Source organism: Quercus suber, unplaced genomic scaffold, assembly GCF_002906115.3.
Source record: "Quercus suber isolate HL8 unplaced genomic scaffold, Cork oak 2.0 scaffold_18, whole genome shotgun sequence".
NCBI lineage: Eukaryota > Viridiplantae > Streptophyta > Magnoliopsida > Fagales > Fagaceae > Quercus > Quercus suber.
This window is the reverse complement of record NW_027069483.1, coordinates 2,232,092-2,242,076: the sequence shown is the minus strand read 5'-3', so window position 1 is coordinate 2,242,076 and position 9,985 is coordinate 2,232,092. Positions and strand designations below refer to the sequence as shown.

The following is a 9,985-nucleotide window of genomic DNA, read 5'->3' as shown; positions in this document are numbered from 1 at the left end:
AGCTAAGTTCCAAATTCCTGCGATTCAATAGGCAAAGTTCCTTTGCTAGATAACCAGCACTCACAGTCCTTATCATCATGACTTACAAGCCCACACCAATAACAAAAATTGGGAAGCTTCTCATACTTAAACGCCACCCATCCTTCCTTACCATCATCGAAAACAACTTTACGGCCCCGACAGAGTGGTTTTGAAACATCAACTTGGACTGTAATACGCATAAAGTCACCCCCCATCATATCATTCTTAAATTGAGTCGAAACTACTGTGCCCAGTCTTTCCGACCTCCTCTGCAATATCGATATTCTGTTTATTCATTGGCAAGCCATGTAGTTGAATCCAGAACAGAGTATGAGAGAAATTAATCTTTTGTGTAGATGAATTATTTTCCAGACGTTTGAATAAAACCAAGTATTTAACAAAACTCCAAGGTTCATTCATCAACACTCGCTCAGCATCAGTGTCAGTTTGGAAAACAAAAAGTACAACATGGTTACCAACATCTCGAATCTTGAATTCCTTCCGAGATTTCCAGAGTGACTTAAAAGTTCGACCAATAGCCTCAACATTCAAAGCACGTTTGGTTAAAAACTTTGCTGCCAAAACAAACTCAGGATTATCACCACGTCTTGTAAGATGGACATGAGAAGTTTCTTTGTCTGATAGAGTGAAACGGTTCCATGAAGAGAGAATAGAATCCATTACATTGACAAATAAAAATTGTTTCCCCAAACCCAAAGAAAAAACCCAACAAATCCTACCTGTAACAATGTTAAAGGAGGGAAAGAAATATCAATATAAGAAAGATAAAATATTCTACTGAGTAAGTTCCAAGGCAAAGCGCCATAGAGTCTTACATATAGAGAAAGGGGTGTACTTGTCATCTAATATAAATAAACATAACAAATTAAAATTTTAAATAAACAATTTTTTAAAGGCTCATTTTAACGGTATCTTTAAGGCAATTGTTGATAAATTATTTTAGCAAAGTTTTGACACCATTTTTATGAGAAATATAAAAACCTTTTAAACCATTAATTGGTTTTTTTTTTTTCCATAAAAACTTTTCTTAGAGCATCTGCTAACATTTTCATTTTTAAATAAAAATAACAGTTTAATTGTTCTTATAAGTTATCATGACCATATCAATTCTTTGGATAAACATAAAATTTTAATATCTTTTTTTTTCTTTTTTTATAAAAAACTTTTCTTTCGTAAAATACATGCATTTATAGATATTTACGTTGAATAATTTTTTTTCTAATGCACAGTTTTTTTTTTAACTGATGTTTAACAATTTTTTCCCTAATGCACAAATTTTTTTTTTTAACTCATGTTTATATGTAAGAAAATCCCAAACCACTCCAAATTAACCTAAAAAATAACAACCATAGTTAAGAGTGTTCGCCGTGCGGTTCGGTGTGGTTTTGGGCCATTTTAAAGATCACACTTTGTTGTGCAATTTGGCCAAAACCATAACCACACTGCATCTCAATTTTGTAGTCACATGTGCGGTGCAGTACGGTATACAAAATGCGGTTTGGTCGGTTTTGGGATGTTATATTTTTTAAGATGTCATGGTCAATTTCTAATTTACTATTAATAATTATGACAATATGATAGTACACTTTAAAAAAAAAAAAAAACCTATATGTAACAAAAAATGTAACATAAATATATACAAAACAAAAACAAATTCATGACAAATTTACAGTAAACTAAAAGTTTCGCAAATATATAGTATATACAAAACAAAAAAAAAAATATTAAACTTTCGAATTTTTGATTTTGTGAAAGAGAGAGTGTGAGATGGAGAAGTGAATGATGTATTGAATTTTTGATTTTGCATTTAAGCAAAACAAACTCATTTTTAACGTGAAACTAGAATGTACTAACACTAGGCTGGACACTTACTTCATATAATATTAAATTATTAATATATATATATATATCAAAAAACCACAATCCGCACCACACAATGCGATGCAGTGCGGTTCATTACCACTTGCGGTGTGGTTACTTCATTTTGTGGGCGGTTTAGGTGCAATTGTGCAGTTTGAGTGGTTTGGTGAACACCCTTAACCATAGTTGTCAAAACGTAAATCATAATGTGAATCGATTTTTTATTTTTTGGTATCGTATTGTATCGTATGTCGTAAGATATACAAAAACTTAATAAAATTTATAATAAAAAAAGGTATAGATATACATATATAAATGGTATATTCATTATAAATTTTGAATATATTCAACTAATAGTCATTATTCATAAATTATGTAATAATATTTAACAAGCTAACTAAATAAATCAAACTAGCATTTGTTTCTAATATACACATTCAAATTGATTAGACTCAAAAGTGATAATACATTACAAATGACCCAAAATAATAATTTATTTTTCATCATATTACCCAATCAATTTCATCTAAGTTAATGTTATCATCATATTCATCATTTTGCAAACTTATTTCTTCTTAAATTTTCTTCTTCAACATCAACACTTATTATCTTTTATTGTTCTTTTATTTTAATAATTTAAAAATATATATATTTCTTCTTGGCATTCTAGTTTCTTAAACTTCTAACAATAATGAAAAAAATAATTATATTGTTAGTTAATACCTTATTCACAATATAGAAAAGAAATTTGTAAATATAAAAGTGAAGTGTAAGTGTGAAGTCCAAATTTTGTAGGATAAAGAATTAAAAAAAAAAAAAAAAAAAACTTATGAACATGTTATTTTATTAGGCTAAATTAAGTAATCTAATAATTTTATGTTAAAGACAAATTTAACAACTTGTTAGATTTAAATAAAATACAACTTTTAAAGCATATGTTTATGTATTGTATGATATGTACGATTTTACGATATGATACAATTCTCTTCATATGATACACATCTTGTATTACACGATTCATGAGCACTTACGATAAGAAACTTTTTACACACGATACATATCGCGTATCATACGATATTGACAATTATGACAACATTTATTCCATAGTCCATACAATGTACGAACTATCTCTATATTGACATTGAACAATTTTTTTTCCTAATAAACAATGCTTTTTTTGTTAGTACTTTTTTGTTGATATTTTACAATAAATTGTCACAAGTGTTACAATTTTTTTTCCCAAAATACAAAATTTTTAGAGTATTTGCATCGGGCAAAATCTTTTGTCCATTTTAACATAATAGCCTACTTTTTCTATTTTACACTTTTTTTTTTCCAAAACATCATACATTAGATTATCTATTTTATATTACATTTCATTAAATTATCAAATTTTCTTGATTTTTAAAAAATTGTTTATCTTTCTTCTCATAAAATAACTACCATTCACTCTCTTCCTTCATCCTCGAGATACATAAAAAATATAATAAAAAACTAAATGCAAAATAAATAGTGTTAGTGTAGATTTACACATTTATGGCAATAAACTAAATGCCGCTATAGGCCTCCTATTGCAGCGCTTTGTAAAGCGCCGGTTTTGAGCGCTGATATAGGCTTATCTATTACGGCGTTTTGTAAAAGCGCCGGGAAAAAAACGCTGGGACAGGCCGATTTTTTTGTAGTGATACAATTACATACTGATTGATATTGGTCATTTCTAAGCAAAACTATATAAATTTTACATTTTTTTTTTCCTATTATACATCCATTGATGTGAGTACTCTTATAATTAATAATTCTTCAGCTCTTATAATTTCAAACACGTGTGGGGATATAGACACATGTCCAGTACAACTAATGCACTACAATGCTCTTCCTTATAATTCCTAAGTTGATAAGAAATCAAGCTTCCTTACAAATTGAAATATTAGTGGACTGTAATCTATTAAGATATTTATTAAGTGATACTTATTGGATAAATATGCATTTGTTCTTGAGAATAGATAAACTAGCAAAATCCATTTGAATCTCTTGCTATTAACGGAAGTAAAAAAGTCGGCCAAATTGAGATTTCAAGTAACATCCTAGAAGTATTGCAATTATTTTTTATATTTATTCTTATATCATTAATGTTCTTTCTATATTGAAATGGAAGTGGTGTACCCCGATACTTAATTTGGGATAGAATACTTGATGAACTTATCAATGGCTTTGTTCAAAATGTATGGATACTCTTTCTTAATTTATATTTATTTTATATTTTCCTCAAATTCTGAATGCTTCTTCTTCATGAGGCACCTCTTCCTCACCATCAGATTCATTATCCTTTTCTGCATGGAGGTAGCCAAACCAAATCAAAGGCCTGTTCATGGTCACCTAGAATGGTTCTAACCGGCTTTTCCTTATAACTTCCTGTTAACGTGTAATAGGTTGGGGGTTTTAGGCCCACCTTGTTTACTTGTAGAGCATACATACTTGTACTACATATTCTACCTCTTATATAAAGGCACTCATGTATATTTTATCATTTGAGAAATACAATACATTCATTCAATATTTCTAACATGGTATCAGAGCCACTACTCTAACTTTAATTTCTTATGTCTTGTAGTCTTGTCTTTGTCGGTATTTTCCACTGCCTCGACTTCTTCGGTTAGTAAGCCTTTTCAATGCCATCTCCAGACTGCTCCACCATCATCAGAGGTCCTCAGGGTTGAATCTCGACTGCTAGAAGGTCATTCCTCACTGCCAAGACCACTACCTTCATCGGATTTGCCACATCTGACCTCTGATTAAGACACGAGACTTATCATCATGTAAACCGTCAACAGATCTACTCAACGCCATCGGAAATGTTAACATCAAAGTTGTCACATGCCCCCACGCGTAGCCCAAAGGTTCAATGAGTTGCCTCCATGCGCCTTATGCATGTTGGGTTTCATACTGACGTCATTGCTTACGTCATCACTGCCATGTTAGCATCCACATAAGCCCTAGCTAACGTCATCCTCCGCGTCATCACCACGTCAGCAACCAGTTAGCTCCTTATGCCAGAATCAGTCAACTGCTTACATCATCTTGCTTATGTCATCATAATTAACTTTGTTGGTCAAGTCGTTAACCGTTGACTTTGATCGTTTACTTTTTTGCAATTTAGGTGCTCCTAACCCAGTTTTTCAAGTAGATTCCATTTTTGTAGTCCATTTTTGCATATTTTGATTCTAAATGAAGAATAAGGATAGGTCTTCTTCTTATTGCAATAATCGTCACCGACAATCTAACGAATGTTTTTGCAATCTTTGCAAACGTCTTGGTCATAATATTGAGACTTGCTATCACCACAATAAATTAGAAGCTTCCATTTCTGCTGCTACTATTGCTAACACTAAGAGTATCCAACCAATGGCTCCCATCTCTGCACAGTCCAAGTCTTCTAGATCCACTATCACTATTTCCATAGTCGACCTTCAAAACATCATCGCTAATACCATTTGTATGATTGGTAATGCATCTTATTCCTCTTCTCTCTCAGTTCAATTTGATATGTCTCCTTCCTCTTAGCTTATGGATTCTGCTTGTTGCAATCACATGACACCTCACTCATACTTATTTTCTCAACTTGAACCTGCATCGCACCCTCTTAATATTTGCATAACAAATGGTTCCACAATGTTTAATCATAATGTAGGTTCTATTTCGACCTCCAACCTCTCGGTTCCTAGGGTTTTTAATGTTCCTAACCTTTCTTACAATTCATTTTCTGTAGGACAATTAGCTGAGTTGGGTTATCGCTTTACCTTTGATTATTCTTGGTGTATTGTGCAGGATCCAAGGATAGGACAGGAGCTTGGGATCGATCCTAAAGTTGGGCGTATGTTTCCCATGGATAATCTTTGTCTTCCACCTATTGCTCCTGTTTCTGTTGCTGTTACAGCTGCTGTAGTTTCTTTTATTCATTCCCTTGCAATTTGGCATGCCCGATTTGGTCGCACATCTTCCTCTCGGGTACAACACTTGGCTTCTAGAAGTATGTTAGGTTCAGTGTCCAACAAAAATTTTGATTATGTTTCATGTCAATTAGGAAAATAACCAGCTTTTCCTTTCAATAATAGTGAATCAATGTCCACTGATGTCTTTAACCTAATTCATTTTGATGTCTGGGGGCCTTCCTCTGTCTCTAGTATTGGTGGATCTCAATATTTTGTTGTCTTTGTTGATGATTATTCTCGCTATAGCTAGATTTTTTATATGAAACATCGTTCTGAGTTATTGCAAGTATATTGCAATTTTGCAAAAATGGTTGAAACTCAATTTTCCAAACGCATCAAAAATTTTCAATCTGATAATGCTCTTGAATACACTCAATATAATTTCCAAGTTATTTTGCATTCTTATGATACTATTCATCAACTAACTTATCCAGGTACCTCTTAGCAAAATGGTAGAACTGAACAAAAACTTCGTCATATCTTTGACAGTGTTCGTGCTCTCCTTCTCTCTACTAAAGTTCCTGCTCCTTTTTAGGGCGAAGCTGCTCTTCATGCTGTTCATGCTATTAATCGCATTCTCAGTCCTGTCATCCAAAATCAAACTCTATATGAGTGCCTTTTTGGGTCACCTCCAGACTATCATCACATTCGCTCCCTCGGTTTTGCCTGTTTCGTTCTTCTTCAACCGCATGAGCATAACAAACTTGAGCCTCAGTCTAAGTTTTATTATTTTATTGGCTATGGCAAAACTCAAAAGGGGCATCGGTGTTATGATCTTGTCTCTCATCATCTCCGTATCTCCCAAAATGTTGTCTTTTAGGAACATCACTCATTTGTCGAGCTCTCTCACTTTCGTGCCTCCCTATTTACCTCCTCTGTCTTAGATCTTTTTCTAGATGAGCCATATATTCCTTCTATAGTTTCTCCTAATCCTTATATAGACTTCTCTGTCCAACCATCAGATATTTTTGATGCCTTTCCTAGATCACCTTTTAATGAACAAGTGAAAGATGAACAGATAAAAGACGAGCTACTCAACCTTAAGCTTGGGTCCCTTACTCCTGCTCCACCTAAAGATCTTGCACAAGACATTCCACCTCGTCACTTAACTCGAGTAAGATCCGTTCCTACATATTAACTTAACTATCATTGTTACACTGTCCTTGCTACACTACATGAGCCTCACACCTATCATGAGGCCTCCACTGATCTTTTATGGCAGATTGCAATGAAAGAGAAATTTGATGCATTATCTAAAAACCATAATTGGGATTTGGTGACTCTCCCCCCTGGGAAATCTGTGGTTGGTTGTAAGTGGATCTACAAGATCAAGACTCGATCTGATGGATCCATTGAGTGCTACAAAGTTCGTCTTGTTGCAAAAAGTTGTACACAGGAGTATGAGATTGATTATGAAGAGAACTTTACTCCGTTTGCTCGAATCTCATCTGTTTGTGCCCTTTTAGCTGTTGTCGCTGACAATAAATGGGGCATTTTTCAGATGGATGACAAAAATGCCTTCCTTAATTGGATTTAAGTGAAGAAGTTTATATGCAAACTCCTCCTGGCCTCTTTATTGATCCAAACAAGGTTTATCACTTTCGACGTGCTCTTTATGGCCTTAAACAAACTCCACGAACTTGGTTTGCCAAATTCAGCTTTACCATCTCTCACTTGTGTTACATTGCCAGTCATTATGATTCTGCTTATTTCTTCATCGCACTGAAAAAAGCAATATTTTGTTTCTTCTATATGTAAATGGTATGATCGTAACTGGTGATGACCTTAGTGGCATTCAAGAACTCATGAACTTTCTCAGTCTACAGCTTGAGATGAAAGATCTTGGACATCTCAGCTATTTCTTAGGTCTTGAAATCACTCATTCTATATATAGACTTTATTTTACTCAAGCTAAGTATGCTTCTGAACTTTTGTCTCAAGTTGGACTCACTGATAGCAAGATTGTTGACACTCCAATTGAACTTAATGCGCATCGACTCCCTCAGGGGGGAAACTATTGTCTAATCTCTCTCTTTACAAATGCTTGGTTGGCAGCCTAGTTTATCTCATTGTTACTCGTCCAGACATTTCTTATGTTGTTTACCAAGTGAGCCAGTATCTGTCTGTTCCACGATCGACTCGCTATGTTGCTGTTCTGCATATTCTTTGATACCTGAAAGGCACTCTCTTCCATGACATTTTCTACTCTGCTCAGTCTCCTCTTATTCTCCATGTATTCTTTGATGCTGATTGGGCAGGAGATCCCACTGATCGCAGGTTTACCACTGGTTATTACTTTCTTCTTGGTTCTTCTTTGATTTCTTAACGAAGCAAGAAACAAACCCTTGTGCCCTGCTCCAATACTGAAGCAGAATATCGTGCCCTTACTGAAACCATATCTGAGTTCCTTTGGCTATGATGGCTTAAGGACTTAGGTGTGTCCACATCCTCTGATACTCCTCTTTATTATGACAACCAAAGTGTCATATATATTGCTCACAGTGATGTCTTCCATGAACTGACTAAACAAATCGAGATCGATTGTCATTTTATCTGTTATCGTCTTATCCATGGTGCTTTCAAGCTGTTCTTGGTCTCCTCTAAAGATCAACTTGCAGATATCTTTACCAAGTCATATCCTAAGGGACACCTTCTTACTTTGGTTGACAACCTCAAGTTGGTCTCACACCCTTCTTGAGTTTGAGGGGGGCTGTTAACGTGTAATAAGTTATGAACTTTAGGCTCACCTTGTTTACTTGTATACAAGGTTTTAAAACCCGGACCGGACCGTACGGTTCGACCAAAAAAACCTCAAATCGCTCATTTTTGCAGTTCTTTTAGCCTCAAGAACCGCTTTATGGGAAAAAAGCAGGGACCCGTGTGAACCGCGGTCGGACCTCACGGTTTTGGGAACCGTGACTAGACTGCTTCTCACGGTTTCCTACTTCCCTTTGTATTTGAACCTTTTAAAAAAAAAAAAAAGGCAACAAAATGGACATTTTAGACCGTGCATTGGTTTTCCAATCAGACTTGGGCTTTTTGTTTGAAAATATTCACTGAAAACTTGCCAGAAGTTTTGAATCTTTCATTGTTGAGAGGGTCATTTTGTTCACTAGAAGCTTAAAGTAGTAGATCTTGTTCGCTAAATTAATGTTTTGGGGGAGATTTTGCTCGGATCTTGTTTGCAGATGATGCAACTCCTTCTTCCTCTTTGTTTCTTCATTGCTTCTTCTTTCGTTCTTCATGGTCTCCTACCTTCAGTTTAAAGTGGATGACTTCTTTTAACTTTATTTTTGCTTTTTAGTTTGGTGAGCCTAGCACGTGTGACATGTCAAAGCCTTGGAAAATTTCCATCTCATTCTGACTCATTGCCCTCCCCAACATGACATGATGGAGAAGTGAATGAGCCTAGCGTGTGTGACATGATGGAGAAGTGGATGATGATAAAAATGAGTTTGAAAGTTTCTGACTCATTGCCCCTCCCAACGTGAATATTAATATGTGATTGTTTTTTTTTTTTTTTTTTTTTTTTTTTTTTTTTTTTTTTTTTTTTTAATTTTGACGTTTTTGGTTTTTGGTTATCATTATTATTATTATTATTTACTATTAAGTTGGATTTTGAAACATTATAATAAAATTAGTGATATAAAAATGCATTTAAAAAAGTATTTATTTAGATTCTTTAAGTCATTTTTTCTATTTTTACTAATTTAATATTTTTATTTTATTTAAAATAATTATTAAATTCATTATGACGTTATCATGATTCGATCTCAAAAATCTTGAACCTCTCCATTTTACGATTCAATGAACGGTTCAGGCATGAAAACTTTGCTTATATAGCACATATATTTGTACTATACAGTTTGCCTTCTATATAAAGACATTCATGTATACTTTATTACTTGAGAAATATTATACATTCATTTAGTATTTCTAACACCAAAAGTATTACCAATTCTACCTTGGTTATCTGATTCCAACTTCGGGTGCTTTGGGTAGCTTCCTCCTCAAAACTCCGCTCGTATTCCGTTTCATCGTTCCTTGACTTTGTTATTTCATCCGGTTGGTCTAGTTTCATGAGCTGCAGGTTT

The 9,985-nt window shown here is 34.0% G+C and overlaps 1 protein-coding gene across 1 annotated transcript; it reads right to left on the bottom strand.

The window, feature by feature from the left end:
• Positions 1–2: 2 nt before the first annotated feature.
• On the bottom strand, positions 3–702 carry LOC111984680 (uncharacterized). The gene is made up of 2 exons (XM_024016297.1): positions 409–702; positions 3–290 (listed from the first exon to the last, which is right to left on the bottom strand). The coding sequence occupies exons 1-2, from the start codon at positions 700–702 to the stop codon at positions 3–5; spliced, it is 582 nt and encodes a 193-aa protein (XP_023872065.1).
• Positions 703–9,985: the final 9,283 nt, after the last annotated feature.

Coding starts and splice junctions, on each gene's coding strand:
- LOC111984680 (XM_024016297.1), bottom strand. CDS start 702: ATGGATTCTATTCTCTCTTCATGGAACCGTTTCACTCTATCAGACAAA. Junction 291..408: donor GGAGTTTTGTTAAATACTTG/GTTTTATTCAAA, acceptor TCGATATTGCAG/AGGAGGTCGGAAAGACTGGG.